Genomic DNA, 19,361 nt, shown 5'->3' with positions numbered 1-19,361 from the left:
AAATTCTGGACTTCTTCTTCTTCTACTAAATCTAGTATTCTAAGTGTACTTTACTGCCGTTGAGTGGCTCGCTGACACCAGCGTTTTGGGTATCAATACACTGGTGATTGAGATCATTCTATCCTGGGAGGACATATTCCAAATCAAACCTCGGATACTAGAGGGGAATAATTTCCTTAAGGGGACACTGTGCATTCAGTGGGCTTGATCTTCTTTCTGTTTTTCCAAATTCTGGTATGTGTTACAGATTTTAGATTTGTGAATTAATTTATGTTCTTCTGTTCTTCATTGGTTCAGTAAACTTTGGTAACTTCGTGTTTCTGCAAAGTTTATTGGAATCAGTAAGATTCTTTAAACACAGATTGACAACAATTCTTCTTTAAGAAAAAATATTTCGTATATTTTTTCTAATCTGTTTCTGATTCTAGTTTCTCTACTAGTTTTAATTTTCTAGTTGTGAAAATGTTCTTAAACTTTATTGTGTCTTACCAAGTTCTTCAAAGTTTTGTTCTAAGTATCTTAGGAATACAAGATGAACAACAGAAAGTTGTAGCCACTTACTTGTAGGCCCACAGTCATGCTTAACAAGGCAATTTCATTCTTCCCTGCCTTTAGAGCAATAGGAGTTCCAAACTTGAACTGTGGCACTGTGCCATTTCCAGATGCACTGGCTATAGAGAAATAGGCACAAGTGAACAAAATTACTTAGGGACACATGCACTTTATACAAAAAGGGATATACTTCCAATTCTAGGCGAAAGAAATTTATATAAAAAGGGGTTTCCCTTTAGTTTTTTGGGTGTAAAATTTCTCTAGCATGGAAGTAAGGCATATAAAATACAGACCTTGAAGCTTTTTATTGATGAAGACATGCATAGTATGACCCTTTGATTCAACGAAAAGCATTGCAGTGCCTCTGTTTCTAAGGAAATCCTCCTCCGCATGAACAAAAATACTGCCAATAATAAAAAGTTGTGAGTTTGTGTTTATAGACAAGAAAAACGATTTCAAAAGGCAATGTCACAACTTCTGTAGAAAGTAAACTAGCTTCTTTCTCCCTCATGAAAGTTCATTATCACCTTTCATCCTATTGGTTATAAAAAAAATTGAATGCTCCTAATGTAAAAAATGTATGATTGAGAAATTGCTAGTGATTTTGTGTTTTGGAAACCAAAGAGAGAGGAAAGTGACATCCATCCACTCATATAGATGTGGTTCATCCATGTAGACAAGGTATTTAATATTGGTCAAATGCACGTGCTCAGGTAAAATGATGGTAAATTGGTAATGCTATCAACCGAGAGTGAGACCAACCTTGTTGTGTACCAGAGGTAGTCTGTAGCATCTTTTGTGGTGTTAATGTGATCTACAAAGCCGTTTTTAGTGAAATCAGCAACTCCCCATACTCCAGCTGTTTCCTTGAAGACTTCCCACTGAAGAGATTTGATGTCTCTCTTTGGTGAACTTGCAGTGGGATGCAAATCTATGGGTGCCATATTGACTATAGAAGTTTGACATCCAACCTGCAAACACAAGGAATTAAACAAGGCATAGATTGTATTATGAAGCAAGTAAATGCATTCTGAATTGTGATTAATCTAAAAACTAAAATATTAATTTTAAACTTCTGTCTAGATTCACTGGGTTATATTATCTTATTAGAAAAGCCTCTATATTCATTAGTTTTATTTTGACCTAGCACAATTATTTTTTAGTGGGGGGTGTTCTCTCTGAACAATAACCTTGAAAGGTCTCTTTTTTTCAGAAAAAAAATATCATTTCAGCAAGTGTATTTTTGAGCGACTGCAGAAGAGGCCTTAGGGCCACTATGAAAAATGAGAACTAACTGTGTCATTAAACTCTGATCCAAGTTCATTTATCTATTCTTTATTTACGATGATGAGATAAATAGAGAACCTCAAGGTGACAATAGTTTTTTAAAGGTGTTGACAATTGAAGCCTTGTAACATTAGATACAATGTTAAATAATGATTTACTTCTCCAATATTTCAGAGACAAATAATCATAATCAGTACCTCTTTTAACTGATACTATTTGTTTAAAACAGACACTTACCTTTGCTGTGTTGAATGCTACATTTTTGCAGTCTGGCAAAATGCTAACAGACCATGCTGGCAAGTGGTATGATACATGCCGGAACTGTACCACCTTGTCATTTTTGTCATCCATATTCGCGAGAAAGGCAGCACAAGCGCCTGAAGCATCTTCATAAACATCAGCCTGAAGAACCAATGAATAAAGAACCGATTCAGTTAGAGTGCAAAACAGTTAGTCTTATCATAAAAATAACAATTAGAACCCACTGCCACTAGTATCATGGTCCTTAATTCAATACACATGCGTGTGAACGAGGATAAAAAAGAAAAGGACATACTCTAGACACTACATCAGAGGAAAAGTCACTCCAAGTCGATCTGGGAATGAAAATGCTAGTTTAGATTCAGATGGTTTTGCTGCCTATTCAAATCCAGAACTATTGGGGTATCATCTTTTATTTTGGAATACTTCATAAAAAAAAAAATTAAAAGGGAGCATATATCATGTCTCTGAAGCATTTGGAGCAGAATTTTCAAGTGCCTGTTCTTGCACTTAGATTCTGATGAACATAGTTCAGCAATAATCATAACAAGCTATCAGCCCCAGAATTTAGGGTGTGAAGCGTGTGCGAAGACTTTATGAAGTAACAATTCGACCATTTCTTGTAGCTTGTGAAAGGCACTATGCATTAATTTCGAATTCTACTTATAGAAAAAGGTACACGGAACAGAAATGGATCCAAATGAAGGAGCTGATGAAAATAAAAATCTAAATGGAAGGGAAGTTACCTCTTGTAGAGGACCTAAGGAAAGAAGAGTTGGATCATTGTTCAGCAGAGCATGCTCACACGATTTTATGACTTTATGAAGTTCTTTAAGGTGACCCCATTTTGGAAACCTTGCTAGACCTGGAAGCCATATTACAAGAGATTGATACTATGTTTCAATTAAACAGAACTTGCAATAGATTTAACATGCACAAACTATTCTTTTAGCAACAGAGAGAGATAGGCTAACCATATTCGTCAATTGGAGCATCATAGTCATAACTTGTGGTAATGAAAGGGCCACCTGCTGTCCTGCCAAAGTTCGTCCCACCATGGTACTATGAAGAAAAAAAGGTAATGTGAAAAGGTAAGATATGGAAAATCCCTTAACAAGATGTTGGTAACAACTTGTATAAGCTTATATCAAACTAAAATAAGAAATGATTTACTTATAGCTGATGACAGGTTACAAAAAATAATAGGATACCATGTAATAATTCTGCACGCTTCCTCCTTTTTGGAAAAAACGAGCCACAGAATAAGCAACATCTTCTGCAGGTCTGTGAGGATCTCTGGCCCCAAATGTCTTGAACCTGAAAAATTTATGTTCTTTTTAATTTCAGCGTTGACTAAACTTCATCACTGCCTCTCAGATAGGCCAGGAACTCATCAACAAGATGCTTTTTTCTCCAAATATTATTGAAAAACACATCTTTTGAATGGAAAATATTAAATGAGATGGTAGTCTCAGAAATGAAAAGATGAGCAAATTTTTAATGGCACAATTAAATGTAAACACACATCCTGTTAAAGAAAACATAAATGCATGTTAGCTTATAAATTCAAAACAGAGACATAGAGAACGTGAAATCGTACCATCCCGGCCAGTTCTCTGTCCAAATTTTGGGCTTGTTTGGAGAGATTGGTTTAAATTGGTCACAGTAAAATGAATTGCATGTGTCAATCTGCAAAGGAAAAACAAGTATTGATGATCTGAGTTGAACCAGAATTCCCAAAAACAGCATGATAGCCTCTCAAATTTACTTATGGGTAGAAGCTGCTTAAACAATAACAATTCAAGCTTACTCAAAAAGTAGGTGAATAAGTGTTTAATTGCACAAAAAACTTGGGGCTATACAGTTATCTTTTATTAATACATTTATTGTTGCTACCGCCAACTCTCGCACAACCACTCTTTGTCTTTGGAGTGTGTGGATGACTAAGATCAGAAGCAAAGAAAATGTAATCTCACACTAGATTACAAGAAAGTTTGAACTTGACAAGCAAATGTATTCGTCCTGTCCCAATAATGAAACATTCATCTAGACACCCTAAATCTACAATAGCTGGATAAAAGCTTCTCTGGACTCTGTTAGATAAATGCATATGGACATGAAGCATCAAAACTTATTCGGCAAAACCTAACATGAACTGGAAAGAGTAAAAAAGGCCCATCCTAGAGCATGGAAACAAGTTCTCACCACAGGATCAGGAGCATCATACTGCTGGCACATTATCCAAGGTACACCAGTATTTTGAGAAAGGGCCATTTTAGCAGCCCATAAGGCATACCTTTTCCCTCCTTCTCCATAAGCATTTTGATAGTTGCCGTACTCATTTTCTACCTGCAACAAAAGATTTTGAGCAAGTGAAAACCTTCATCAACAAGATGCAGTGGCAAAAGGAAGGACAACAAACATAATCTCATCAAAGGCCTAAAACTAATTGCAAAAGAGTCATCCTGCAGTTGCATAACTTTCCTAAAAGTTCCACTAGCAAGTTACAAGATAACTATAAATGCTTGATGAGGTAAGAGGATCTGCAGTTGCATGTCTACTATGTTTCCTAATAATTCTTTGACAGTGGGTAAATCCAGTTATCAATGTTTTGGAAGCAAAAAGATTAGAAGGGAACCAACAAACTACATGAATGATTCTAGGATAAATAAAGCTACATATATGAATCCAAGGATTGAAACTTAAATTAAGATGTTGTGAGGAGCAAAACCAATGCATACTGAGAGGGGGTTTTGCATAAAATTAACTTTCAGATTCCTAACTTGCCTGTGACAAGATGATTGGACCTCCTTGAGATGCAAAGAGCCTCTCTCTCTTCATTAAGTTCACTGTATATGTCATGAACTTCTGCATGTGATACTGAAATACCAAGCAGCAGATTGATCAAAAGGAATCCTTTTATAAAAATAATGCAAATTTGGCTTCATAGAGTCAACATTCAAGAGTTGATTCTGTTATAGGCTAACCTTGAATGGTTCGCTATCAGTCCGAAAGGTGGTACCTGGCACATAATGCAACCACACAGGAAGTCCACTGCAATATTAATAATTTATTAGGATTTCTTTCCTGCTCTTTAGTATTTGACAGAGAGAAAAAATACTGCTAACAGAGTTACTAAAATTTCACAAATGTTGGTATGCAGTGTCTGGAAAGTCCACTGTTTACTTTGTATTATGAAGCTCTTCAGCAGGATTGCTTGGTACTTAACTAATTGGAATCTAGAGATTAACATAAATGTGTCAAAACATACCCAAAGTTCCATTCTGCAGCTACAAATGGTCCAATCCGAAGAATCATATACATTCCAGCCTGCTGAACGATCTTACAAAATTTGACTAGATCAAACCTTCCTCCAAAGTAATACTAACAAGTTCTCGCAAGAAAGAACAAAAATATCAGTTCCAAATTTGACGATTCACTAAGAAAGCTTCAATTTATAATTGAACTAGTCTTACATTGCCCGGAGAAGGTTCGTGACCATTCCAGAAAACATACGTTTCAATAACATCCACTCCTCCTTCCTTCGCCAATCGAACCAGACCAGGCCACATCTATCAATTCCCACACCATTAGAGCAATTACAAAACACAGAAATTGAAAACTAGAAGAACAATAAGTTCGCATTAATCAGACAAGTGATTAACTCAAATAAAAGTAGTGTAGTTCCAGTAGACTCACGGCAGGGACACTGCGAGGATAGTGAATGGAAGCGGAGATGAGCAGCTTCCTCTGGCCGTTAATAATCAACGAGCGTCGATCGTAAGTCACACTACCAGTACCAATAGTAGTAACATTGGAAGCATCTACAGCTGCTAACGACGACGACATTACCGTTATCCATATCACAGTGAAGGCAAGGAAAACGAACTTGAAATTAGAGGACAAACAACTCATTATCTTCATCGCAGAAGCAAAAGCTAGCAAGCTAAGCTGCTTAAATCAGTATTCAGATTCCGGCGAGAGTTGGCATTGGCCGTTTACCGGTGTTATTCACCGGAGAAGTCGCCGGAGTAAAGCAATGGGAGATGAGATGCGGCAGAAAGTAGCTTAAATCGCTTTTATATAAGTGTGTGGGCGCACTTACTTAAAGCTCTGCGTTTAACTTTCCTAACTGCAACAGTATAGGATATTTTTTCAATTAATCATACGTACAATCTCGTATGCACAATGTACAATCACGTTAATGATCGTTTAATAAATTAACCGTCATTTTGCCCACTAAATCCTCTTAATGTCGTTGAAGGAAGCTCTTATTACAATACGAGCAACTACTCACGTGCATTTTATACTATGGAGCCAAACTTTATTATAACAATCATTTACTATAATATATTTCATCTTAATAATTTGATTTTTAAAAAGAATTATTTTTCATGTTGTATTTATTTCTCTAAATTTTAATGATATTTATGGTTATCTTTTTTATCTTCATACTCTTTCTAATTTTATATACTTTTGTTTATAATAGCTAAACAAAAACAAAACATCAATTATATATATAGAGAAACACACACTGTATAATAATACTTCAGTATAACAACATGAAACTTTCAAATAAACATAAGGAGCAATGAAAGAAATTTGAGTATATAAAATTTCAAATATGTAGCATTAATTATAATTTTTATTACTTTTCATATAATTTTAAAATATTTATATTTTAATTGTAAGTACCCACTCAGAAAGAATAAACAAGAGTTGGTACTTTGTGCATTTATTTTTACTCATTCATATTCAAAATGGATATATATTTTTTTAGTTGTTTAGCTTGAAAAATTAAAGGATAATTTTATTTTTATATGTGTTTTATTTTTATTATTAAATATTATAATTATTTTCTGTTTTAACATATATTATTAAAAGGTAAAATATGTAATATCAAAGGAAGGTGAGGTGATTAAATGAGAAAACGTGTTGATGTCAGCATGGTGTTCGGTTGGCGGGAAAGAAGCATTGCATTCTGAATGAAAAGTTAACTGCTCGAATACTGTTGGCCAATTATCAAAATTGTCCAAATTCTCTTCGCATTTCTCTTGTCCAATTATATTTATTTTTAGAGATCGATTAATTTAAATTTATACCGTGTAAGGCTCTATTTGAGAACTCTTTCAATCAAAGATTTTTAAATCTAGTAGTCAAATTCGAGAAATTTAATTAAGGGAGAAGCAATCTCATCCATGCACTATATACTTTGGTGGTCTTTTGTCCTGTTTTTCATCTTTACTAGTTTTAATGTCTAATTTAGACGAATATAATGTTTTGAAAAGATTGTATGATTTTCTTCTTTTATACTGTTCATTTTTATTTGTTCGGTATATTATAAATAAAATATTTATTTCTACTTATTCAATTTGAAAAAAAAAAAAGAAGATAATTTATTACTTGATTTCTAATTTATCCTTATTATCAATCACGGATATTGAATTCATTATATTCAAAAGTGATATAATCAGGGGCGGACCCATGTTGAGCGAAGGGATGTCTAGCGACACTCCTTCAAAAAGTTTTACTATTAATACTATGCCCAAAGAGATATATGAAATGAAATGACACTATTTGGCAATAATTATACGTTGGTGTGTTGTTAGTTTGAAGTTAAGGGTTCAAACACCAATCAAAGCATATTTTTTTGCAAAATATATCATAGTTAGGCTTAAAATTATGGTTAAGTCGAATTGAATTCAAGACCACTTTCAACTTAAAACTAATCTAAGTCTAAAACTAGTCTAAATCAATGAGTCAATGATAGAACTTACTTATATGTATAATTAGATTTTATCTCTTCTTCTATAAATATTGATACCACTTTTAAAATTTCTACGTACGTTGTTGGATATAAAATTGTCACTCTATCTATATTTTTTTAAGATTATGTCGAGTCAATACTAAATAAATAAATACAATAATAAATATTAACAATCTAAAGAATAATTTACAAATTATATATATATATATAATAATAATAATAATAATAAAGTGCAGAGTTAGTTTATTATAAAAAATTAATAATAAATAGAGCAGAATATAAAATTATATTGTTAAATAATAAATAAAAGTAAAATGTAAAACATAACATAACTATGTGACCATCACCTATTCAGTACTCACCAGCTACATAAAATGAAATTTTGTATTATTATATAATGATACAATATAATAAAATTTAAATAATAATTTAAATAATTATTTTATAATAATAATACAAATGTAATACCCCATTGGTAACATATATTTTCTCCATTTCATGTTACTTTCCTTTGACATATAATCCATTCTCTAATTTTAATTATCATTATTTCATATAATTATTTACTTTTACATATATAAATAAATAAAAATTTCATTTTTTAAATTGGACAAGTGAAATGACATATCGCACACTGCAGGGCCCATTTGGGAGTGACGCTCCCAACATAATTATTTTCATACGAAGGATTGAATCTGAAACCTCTAATTAAGGGTGAAACACTCTAAAAAATGCATCATAGCCCGATGAAATATCTATCTTATTACTAAAGCAAAGTAATATGAGACGGAAAGAGTAACAATGATGCAAAACAAGGTGTAAGATACCACATGATATAGTACAGTAGTTAAGATAGTGTTGGGAAATGTGGGGAAGGAGAGTCCCACGGGAGATAGTTTCACAAGAACAGCTAAGCCTGATTTTGTTTACTACAAAACCCAATGGGCTGAGTATGGTTCTATGTACGTGATGACACTTCACAACTCCCTGTATTTTTTCTATTTTTACCTTCAACCAGCTGGCCACCTGCTCTTGTTAACCGTGAGTTTTTCTTCGATTAATTTAGATTTATATTTAAAAATAATAATTTTAAAATAAAATATTTTGACTAAAGATGATTTTGTATTCAAGATTTAAATTTAAAAAAAATTAATTAATACTAATCATTTCACGACTTCACGTTTAGTGATTGCTAGCTAGCTAGCCACCTGTAATTGAGTTTGGTCCATCGTATCTTGTTTTCATCGGAACTTTAAAGAAATTGCATTATTTGCCAAACCCTATTACAATACTTACATTTTGATTCACCAGCTACCAACAGATAGAGCATTGTAAAGAGTGTCCTATAAGGAGATGGGGATCTCTTTTTATGATTTGGATAATTATTATTTTTTAGTTAGTTTTTAACAATAAATTAGATTCAAAATTTATTTTTAGATGTGGTATTGAAGAGTCTCGTAAGAAGGGATGATGATCTTTTTATACACTTTAGATAATTTTCATATCTTAAACTAGATTTTTTTGGGGTTGTTAGTTTTAATAATATATTCAATTCGTCCATTTTTATATGTCATTCATTTTTATAAAATAGGTGGTCCATAATAGTTGTCATTTCATAAAATCAATGCATAAATTATCATATTATTTCTTTTTTATCCTTGTGAGTTATTAGTATTGAAAATATACATTTGACCAACTTAGAAAAGCTAAGTAAATTATTCATGTTCATTGGTTAAATTAATTAATCAAAATAAATTACTCCCTTCCCATTTTATATGTCACATTTTTACTTTGCATTTGCATTAAAAAATGATGTAACTTTATCCTTCTATCCTTATTTAATTTTTTTGGAACTCAAGGTTTCAATCAATGAATATGAATTAATTTATTTTGATTAGTTAATTTAACCAATGAACATAAATCATTTACTTAACTTTTTTAAGCTGGTCAAATGTATGTTTTCAATGCTAATAACTCACAAGGGTAAAAAGGAACAATATGCTAGTTTATGCATTGATTTTATGAAATGATAAGTATTATGGACCAACTATTTATTGAAAGGGATGACATATAAAATGAGACGGAGGGGGTAATTCATATTCATTGATTGAAAACTTGAGTTTCAAAAAAATTAAATAAAGGTAGAAGGGTAAAATTACATCATTTTTTAATGCAAATACAAAGTAAAAAAATGACATATAAAAAGAAACGGAGGGAATAATATTTTTTCCTTAGGAAAAGTGCTTTAATGAGAGAAAGACACCCGAATTTGGGTTTGTCGGACAAGTTGTCTTATGTCATTCAATTATAATACCACAATTCACTAGACAAGTAATATCGCAAGAGTCGAGATATTTCAGTATTTCCTTCGTTTCTATTTACATGTCGATTTTTCTAAAAAAATAAATATTTTTTAATATAAATTATTTTATAAAATTAATGCATAAATAGCATTATTGTTCTTACTTTACTGTTTGAAATTGAAAGTTATTAAACTTAAAAATATATATTTGCACAACATAAAAAAACTAAATAAATAATTCATATTTATTGATCCAATTAGTTAATCAAATAAATTTATTCACATTCATTTATTCAAAGCATAACTTTAAAAAAAACACTAAATAAATATACGATAATAAACAGGGAGTATGTCCTCAACCTTCATTATTTATCTTTTTTTTCTTTTCTTCCGTGAACTTTAGAATGACAGAACATTCATTACAAATTTTATAGATTCTTTAGGAAATTAAGATCACGAGCGTTTAGTCAGTCCCATTCTGCTCTGTTTCAGAAAGTAAAAATGACATTTATGCTTGCCTCCAAAATATTACCACCCAGATGCGATGCAGTCTATGCACCCGAATATTCCGGGTTTTTCAAAACGGAACAAAGATTCAATATGTGAAAACTTGCTAAACTTCAACAAAAAAAAATTAATTAATCTAAATTCATAATTTCAGAATTCAGTGATGATAATGGTAAAAATCTTAGAGATTGAACCAGTCAAGTTTACATTCTGAATTCGTATCTACTAATTACCTGTCAAATTTACCCAATACGTACAAAATACTCAACCAAGATGTTGATGATAAAGACACTAATCAACAGAAAATGTAGTTCAAGGAACAGAAGTGGTAGAGTAGTAAGACAAGTGGGAGTTAATGGTAAGCAACCTTCACCTCCAAACCTGTAGGTTATGGTGGTTTGAGTCAACATACGAGCAAAAAGGTGGAAGCTCGGTAAATGAGGTTAGATATGATTAAGTACAGTAAGTAGAGGAATAAGAATCTTCATATGTAGCTATATTATAAGGCTACAATTAGAAGATATCGCAACATGTGCTAATAGAAAAATGGGCGTTTGCAGTGTTTTTTTACCTCATCTTCTACAGGAAAGAAAGCTGAATGAAAGAGATCTACCTTTTTAGCTCCAGAAATCAGTGCTTGCGAAAAGTAACAGCAGAATAATATAAGTGTATGCTCATGTTTCATGTAGATTTTTCGATTTCCTTAAGAGTATGCATTATAGGGTTTTCCCCCATCATACAAGTTTTATATGTTATACGACAATTATTGTATTTTTACAAGAGCAGTGGCAACACAGGAAGACAGATTAGAAAAGTCATTCAATTTCTATCTGTTGTGGGGTGTCCTCTGCTTGGTCATCACTGGCCTCAATTTCTTCAGCTGTAACTCCTGAAGCCTCAACTGTTCTAGAAACCCATTCCTTCAGAGGATCTTCATTCAAATCAAGTCTTAGAAGCCCAGCAAACATCCCTCCTGCGAAGGCAACAGGTTCCTGCATATTTGGGGGAAAAGTCACATCACGAGACAGCTCGACAGAAGTGTCTTCACAGGGGATTTTTCCAAGTAATTAGAGACCTGATCATCATCCGTGACGTCTAAACAGACATGAATTTAAAGCATCACATCTTAATGCATAGCCTTCTTTTTATTTTTTGTAACATTGTATTGTCCAGCTTTCCCTAGCATCCTTCCGTGAAAGAGTTCATACATGGATTTGTGCAACTAACTTTGGTGTTGGAAAATGACAGTAAATTCAACCAGGGAACAAGCTATTTAGTCCCACAATGATCGTGGAGAAATAATCGAAGCCTCCAAATGATACATTTCCTCCAAAGAGACAATTTTACAAAGTTGACTCAACTTTCTTCACCATACTCTAGCTATTCTTCCACTACATAGTCCTATTGAATTTTAATATCAGAATAGTGATACACTAGATTCAAATTTGTTAAAAAGAAAATGTTAAAGACGGAGAATTTTTATTTCTTGAACAGTCCAGGGAGATGCGGTTGTTTGCAACCATGTTTAAATGACTAAGTAATACAGAAAAAACTTTTCCTTTTTAATTTTGCTCTTACGCTTTTATTTTGGTACAGTTTTTCCTTCTCCCTTCGCTTATACTTGGTCAATTCAAACTAAATTCTCTTCTTTCCTCCCTAAATGACAAACAAACTACCGACCATCAGCGAGATCATGCAACTGGTCTTTTTATTTAATTTGGAACTGTTGCATAATAATGTAAAATGGCATTCACATTATTTGCTGTGATCTCATATGATGAAAAATCTACTTATATCAATAACCACAGATGTCATTAGCTACCGAAATAGTATGATACTGAGCCTTCTAACTATGAGAACAACGCAAAAGCTTAACAGTGACGCCACAGGCATGAACTTTACTACAATGACATCAGACAATTTAGTTATACGGCAGTGTGGAATTGTTCAGTAAAGTTACATGGGCATAACTCTAAAAAATGTCATTGTGGTAGAGGGCTTCTAGAATTTTTATTAATATGAAAATCAGCACGTTGTCATTATCTCAACTTAACAGCACATGCACCTGTCAGATTTTGAAGGGATTGCTAAGAAGAGAACTATATGAGATGGGCACAATATCAACTCAATAAGCACTGTGTCATCTCTGATCTCACATTAAAAAAAGGCTTTAGTAGCAGAAGAAATACTTAAACAAAACTACTAATCAAATGTCTCAAAAATTTTCCAATCAAAGTTGAGCTTTAGAGAAAAAGTTAAGTCTGAAATCAACATTTAAGAATTAATCTAGCCTCTGCCTATTATGATTAGAGTTCCTTTAATGAAGCGATATGTCCATCAGGATTCTCATTCTACAGTTTCTAACATTCCCAGCAGGGCTGGAGATTTCAACAGTTCCTTTCATGGTTTTCGGTGTATGCACTCTGCATTGTGTTCTTAAACACAAGTTTCTAGTTTATAACAGGACTATGGAAACAAATTGGCAATAATTACATGCTACACTTCAATGTTCCATGCCCAAAAGCATATGAGTTACTAATAGACTTTACTGCTGAAATAGAAAATAAAGGAACAAATACTAATGTTTCACACTAGATTCTTATTACAACAAGAAGTCTAAAAACAAAACAATCATGAGTACACTATTGACATAATAAATCACATCCTAAGACAATAATGAACTTTAGTTATATAATCGTAAAGATCACAACCTTTCTAGACATTCGAGAGGCTAGAAACTCTCCCAGAATTCCCTTTTCTTAATTTTCTGAATACCCTTGTTTTAACTGCCCTGCCCCTATTTCTACAGAAAAAACCACCCAATACATGTGTAACTGTCTCATGACAGTTACTAAGTTTCTTAATTGTTTATTTTGGCCTCCTGGAATAAGTTTTTATAACTTGAGACACTTCAGTTACTCTTTCACCTTTTCCAAAGGGAATCTCAAACATAAAATTGAATAGCTCTTAACTACCAGTAAATGGGATCGTTGGTTCAAGCCGTGTAAACAGTTTGTTGCAGAAATCAATGTAAGAGTGTGTACAATAGAACTAATGTGGTCGGGGCCTTTTCTGGAGCTAGCCCATAGCGGGAGCTTAATGCACTAGCTTCCCTTTAACTAAATGAACTAGGTTAAATTTTCATCATAAAGTTAACTATCCACAGCTCAACTGCACGAAGCTCATTGCCAAAATCTATACCTTCTTAAAGAAAAAAATGGGACATTCATCATCTTCTATATGCCAGAGCTGATGTATAGTAAACTAAATAGGAGTTCTTACACACTCCTTAGACACCAACTCTAATCTTAGTCGGGTGCATCACCTATTCACCTTCATTCTCTAGGTCTGGCAGCTGATTAACAATTGAAAGACTAGTAGTACGACCAATCATTTTAGTGCAGTAACCAAGCACTTCATTAGCAAGGACTTCAATCCAGTAAACAAGCACACCAAGCCTTAGGTTTCTTTGTTGTTCAAAGGAGCTAAGCAATACACTAGCTCATCAGCATATACCTCATCTTGGAAGCAACCACATACTACACCATGTCAAATACTGCTATATTGGTGAACTATGTAACAAAAGTAAAGGCTGTAAAGCAACCATGGTACTCTGAAGTTCCGAGTAGAAATGAACAGTAGTCAAATAGTTCACTGTGAAGAATTTTGATACCCAAGCGGAGGTTTGGATGGTTCATTCTGCTACGTTCCATTAAGAATTACATAATGCTAACTGGCCAGGATGAGCTCCCATATTTTGATTACAGAAGATATTAACAGTAGGAACACCCTTCCTCCACCCCATCCCTGACACCCAAAATATTGAGCTATACACAACTAATGGGCACCACTCACCAGTAGATATTAATTGTCCGGAAAGTTTCAAACAATACTCCCTCCGTTTTAATTTGTTTGTCTTACTTTCCTTCGCAACTTTGCTTATTTCTTCTTTTGACAACTCCTTAATTCTAAATTTCACGTGACATGTTTAACACCATAAGATTAAAAAACATTTTGGTACATTCTACGTATGTTTAGTTTAAGATCACAAAATTCAATAAGTTTTTTTGTACTTTCTTAAATTTTGTGTCAAGTCAAAATCATACAAACAAAAATTGGAACGGTGGGAGTAACTAGCTTGAAGGATAATTTTCTAAGAAGCATATATGGTAGCACTTGTATGAAATGATGAGAATGATTTAACTAAAACTTCTCTACATAATTGCAAAAAAAAAAATCCTCTCTTTTTTTGTTGTTAATACACACAGCACCATTTCGTGCTCCTGGGCGGAACTGGAATTTCATGATAAGGCAGACAAAAATTAAAGTACACAGCAGTATCGTGAGATATCGAATTGAAACAACCACACCTAACTTTCTAGATTTACAGGTTTAAGGAAATTACCTTGAGAGCTTCTTTGAGAATGGGCTCCTGTATGGGATTGAAGAAAAACGCATTGACTCGAAACTTTCCATAAGGCTTAGCTGATACTGAAAACGGTGATGTTCCAGAAGGTAACAGTTTCCCAAGCACAGCAGGTTTCCATTTCCTCTGTAGACGGAAAAATAAATTTCAGTGACAGAGCTAACAGTAACAGTTACAGTACAATGGACAAGTGACAATGAAATTAACTAACTGTGGCACAAGAAGGTGATGCAGCAACACCAGCGGCAGAATAATTCAGAACCATAGACATCTCCTTCAACTATTTGGTTCTGCTTGTGGTTCTCTATTTCTGCTCCGGCACCTTCAAGAAGGAGGTGTTACAGACGAAACGGGCAGGATAACTGCGTCCGGGTTCAACCCGGGACGATATGGGCCCAAAATAGAATACAGCCCAAAGGGGAAAATGGGCCTAGTCTTGAATTTTTGGACCCAGTAAGTAGGAATGGGCATAAGTCAACAAAAATATATGGGCCAAGCTAAATAGATAGCCAAATTTGGGATGTCATTTCATCCATGATCTAAGTTTATACCTTTTCTTCTCGAAAAAATTACTCGGGTGAGTACTTTTTAATAAATAATTACTGATTTAACAATACTTTTTATTTATTATCAGTTATAGTAATATGTAGCAATATTATGATAAAATTTGCACTATGTATTAAAATTGAATTATGCATGCAATATAGGTGTATTATAAGTGTTTCAAAATATATTACACTTGTTTGGAAATAAATTGACACAATGTATTATAAGTGTATTAAAATGTGTGATAAATCTATTATCCATCAATAAAATTTGTATTATATGTGTTTTGTAAATTGTTCTCTGTAATATGTATTATAAATATATTATAATTATCCAAGTGGAAAAAAAATATTATTGCTATAAATGATAAATATTTTCTTAATATAACATAATCTTACCTTCTTTCTTTCTTTTAAGTTTAGCTATTTTAGATTGAAGTGCAAAAAATTGTGTTTAAAGTTAAAATAATTATTTGAAAATCGACATATTACTTATGCAAATATGTATATACGTGTTAGAAATTTGATTTGCTAATTGCTAGCGTCTGAAGTTTCAAATATATATGGTCGAATGAAAGAATTGTATTTTTAAAAATTTGACATGTAATTTTTGAACTATCTAGAAGTCACATAAATTATTAACACAAAAGGATTGACTAGTTAAAACCAGTAACAAAATTAGAAGTTGTACATAAGTGCCAGAAATCTAGGGTAGTTGTGCTGCTATTCTGTCCCTACTTTGACTATTATAGTGCCTCCTCTAATTTCATATACTACTTTTAAATTCATATAATTTTATAAAGTATTCCATCCATTTCATTTTAATTTATAATAAAAATATTTTAAAATAAGTACTTCCTCTATTTCATATTAAGTGATTTTTTGAGAATTTTTGTTGTTGCTCATAATAAGTAAATTGTTCAAAATTCTAGATAAATATTTTATTTTATTTTTTATATTTGCCCTTTTCTTTAATAAAGTTTTATATTTTCTAAAAGATAAATTACACTACTTTAAATTATGTCGTTGAATATTTTTCTTAATATGTGTGTATTACTTCACAAATTCATTTAATATGAAATAGAGGAGTATAGTTCCGCAATTCAAGTACTTATTTATGATTATACCATTAACAAATAAAAATAGTCAGTTTTATATCACTAAGTTTTCGAGAAAGCATACTTTCTTGGTTCACTTTTACTTGTCACTTATTCTTAAAATAAATATTCAATTTTACTTATCACTTTTGACATATAAAAAAAAGACAATTTTTGTTATATATTTTATTCTAAGCATTAAATATTTATTTTCCATTTTTGTCAAGATCTGATACTAAAAATCATTTAATAGAAATAAATAAGTAAACTATGTATATCAATAATTATTTTCTTAATGAATATCACAAATTAAACCGTGACAAGTAAAATGAACGGAAGGAGTAACGAAACTATTCAAGAAAATGCCTTTTTCCAATTAACATTTGTCGGGATTGTTCCTAACAATGGAAGAACTTGTGATGAAGCATTAATATTTAATGGGAAAGCCAACAGTATTGACTAGTCCAAACCTCGAGCCTTTAAAAACAACCAAAGCTTACAAAACTTGGAGGACAATACAATATCCAAAATTGGGAATCGAAAGAAACAAAGTCAAAATCATATATCCCTCCGTTTCAATTTATTTATCTTATTTTCTGAAAAAAATATTTCTTTTTTTCTGAGCAATTTTATAATTTAAGAACATAATATTAAAAAATAGTTTGATATATACTATATATTTTTAGCTTAAAACATCAAGGTTAATTTATTTATTTTTAAAATAATTTTATATCAAATTAAAATCAGACAAATAAATTAAAAGGAACCAAGGAGTATTTCTTAAGATTGGACGAACAAAATTAAAGGAATCATATTAGAAAACTCAAAATGGAGCATATATTATCCATCTATCTTTTCTCCAATTAGAAGCTTTCTCACCTGATCTTCCATTAGATCGAAAAAGTAAATCTCGGAAGACGATAAATTAAATAATAAAAGAGAGAATATATATATATTTTAAAATAATAACTTATTCTGATTTGGTCAATTAATTTATATTTATACACATATATGAGTATTTTATTATATAAAGAAGTATAAAATATTAAAAAGATAATCTCACAAAATTTACATGGAATACAAAGAAATTTATATAAATTTCATTTGAAACACTTGTGTCTCACTATCTATCCTTAAACAAGACTCTCAAAACACTATATTGTGGATGACAGCTACCAAGTGAGAAGGCGTTGATATAACTTGAAAATTTTCATTTTCTCTTATTAAAAGAATGTAATAATATGAGTGAAAATTCATATTTTAATTCTCAGTAAAGATAAATAAAATATTAGATCATTTCATCTCATCAATTCATCGAAAAAGATTCTTACAAACCCTAACCCTAGTCAACTCTTGCTAAAAGAGATATGGCTACAATAAAATATAGCGCACGTTTGATCAGTGGCGGAGGGAGGATTTTCATCAAGGGGGTTCAAAAAAAATTAATCACATAAATAATATCCACAAATAAACGGGTCGAATCGGATATAAACGGGTCGGATTAAACGGTCGAATCAAGAAGAAACGGATTTTTTAATATTTGACTTTTTAATTAGGGATTAAACTAATAAATCCTAAATTCCCAATCAGCGTTTTAATTTTTTGGTAACTAAACATCGTTTTCTGATTGCATTATTATTATTTTAAAAAATAAAACGCCTGAAATAAGTTGATAAAACAAAATGCCTCTGCATGGATTCGAACACGCGACCTCGCGTGCAGTAGAGCAAATTCCTGAACCCCCAACGCCACTGAGCTACGCCTTTGGTGTATGTTCAGGGGGTTCAATAGTATATATATACACATATATTCAAAATTTAATCTTATATATATAGTGTAATTTTTCGACGAAGGGGGTTCGGATGAACCCCCTTCCTTCAACGTAAATCCGCCCATGCGTTTGATCATGCTTCATTGTAAAATTTGAAAAATTAGTTTTTATTTTTAAAGTGAATAAATAATATGAAAATTGAAGCTGTATTTGTTTAAATTGAAATTATTTTTGATTTTTTAATGATACAAAATATAAATTTATACTTCACATTTTTTTATTAATATGAATATGAATATATATTAAAGAGCAGAACAGTAGAGACAAAAGTGTAAATGACCATCAGATTGCCCCGTTGTCCGTGTCCTCGTACTCCTCCTCTAAAAGGAAAAAAAAAAATCTATTTGATATGAGAGTGAAATAATTAATTTCTGTTATTAATAAACCAATATATATTAGCATTTCCAATACAAAAAATAATGATATAAAGCGACAATTATGAGATCTGCAGGCTATAAGAATTGGAAAAAAAATATTCAGATTAAACTATGATAAATCACAGCTAATTTGAGTCCCAATTATTAAAATGTGACTTAAGAATTGCAAGGACAAAAAAATAATAATACAAATACCAATTGAGAAGAGATCTAGGCTGATTATTATCTAAAGTTTAAAAAAGAGAATAAAAATCTGAAACTAAGATCATTATAACTGAACGAATAGTATCATATCTAACAACAAAAGAATGTGAAAAATTCTTTCTTTATTAACAGAACTAACTATGATGAGTTGACAGAAAAAAAACAAAAAAACTTTCGTTTTGTCATTCTCCAAACAATAATATTA

General features: G+C 31.8%; 2 protein-coding genes across 2 annotated transcripts in view; both read right to left on the bottom strand.

The window, feature by feature from the left end:
* Positions 1-6,173, bottom strand: part of LOC102605534 (beta-galactosidase 10) — a 10,454-nt gene extending 4,281 nt beyond the window's left edge. The window contains exons 1-14 of the mRNA XM_006351472.2: positions 5,800-6,173; positions 5,577-5,672; positions 5,372-5,484; positions 5,088-5,154; positions 4,888-4,980; positions 4,306-4,449; positions 3,701-3,789; positions 3,312-3,417; positions 3,075-3,162; positions 2,847-2,965; positions 2,077-2,241; positions 1,315-1,523; positions 846-955; positions 562-671 (exon numbers count right to left, since the gene is read on the bottom strand). Of these exons, the coding sequence (XP_006351534.1) occupies positions 562-671; positions 846-955; positions 1,315-1,523; positions 2,077-2,241; positions 2,847-2,965; positions 3,075-3,162; positions 3,312-3,417; positions 3,701-3,789; positions 4,306-4,449; positions 4,888-4,980; positions 5,088-5,154; positions 5,372-5,484; positions 5,577-5,672; positions 5,800-6,024 (1,734 nt within the window). The 5' untranslated portion in view covers positions 6,025-6,173. The remainder of the gene's footprint in view (positions 1-561; positions 672-845; positions 956-1,314; positions 1,524-2,076; positions 2,242-2,846; positions 2,966-3,074; positions 3,163-3,311; positions 3,418-3,700; positions 3,790-4,305; positions 4,450-4,887; positions 4,981-5,087; positions 5,155-5,371; positions 5,485-5,576; positions 5,673-5,799) is intronic.
* Positions 6,174-11,317: 5,144 nt separating this feature from the next.
* Positions 11,318-15,454, bottom strand: LOC102605196 (UPF0426 protein At1g28150, chloroplastic). The gene is made up of 3 exons (XM_006351471.2): positions 15,314-15,454; positions 15,082-15,228; positions 11,318-11,668 (listed from the first exon to the last, which is right to left on the bottom strand). The coding sequence occupies exons 1-3, from the start codon at positions 15,371-15,373 to the stop codon at positions 11,492-11,494; spliced, it is 384 nt and encodes a 127-aa protein (XP_006351533.1). The 5' UTR covers positions 15,374-15,454; the 3' UTR covers positions 11,318-11,491.
* Positions 15,455-19,361: the final 3,907 nt, after the last annotated feature.

Source organism: Solanum tuberosum, unplaced genomic scaffold, assembly GCF_000226075.1.
Source record: "Solanum tuberosum cultivar DM 1-3 516 R44 unplaced genomic scaffold, SolTub_3.0 scf00127, whole genome shotgun sequence".
In the NCBI taxonomy this organism is placed as follows: Eukaryota; Viridiplantae; Streptophyta; class Magnoliopsida; order Solanales; family Solanaceae; genus Solanum; species Solanum tuberosum.
The sequence above is the reverse complement of the archived record's forward strand: the minus strand, read 5'-3'. Positions and strand labels throughout refer to the sequence as shown.

What these genes read in the sequence shown, in the direction of transcription:
- LOC102605196 (XM_006351471.2), bottom strand. Translation starts at nt 15,373, where the DNA reads ATGTCTATGGTTCTGAATTATTCTGCCGCTGGTGTTGCTGCATCACCT. An exon ending in CATCACCTTCTTGTGCCACA is followed by an intron (nt 15,229 to 15,313) that starts GTTAGTTAATTT and finishes TTCCGTCTACAG; the next exon opens with AGGAAATGGAAACCTGCTGT. An exon ending in TTCTCAAAGAAGCTCTCAAG is followed by an intron (nt 11,669 to 15,081) that starts GTAATTTCCTTA and finishes CCAAATATGCAG; the next exon opens with GAACCTGTTGCCTTCGCAGG.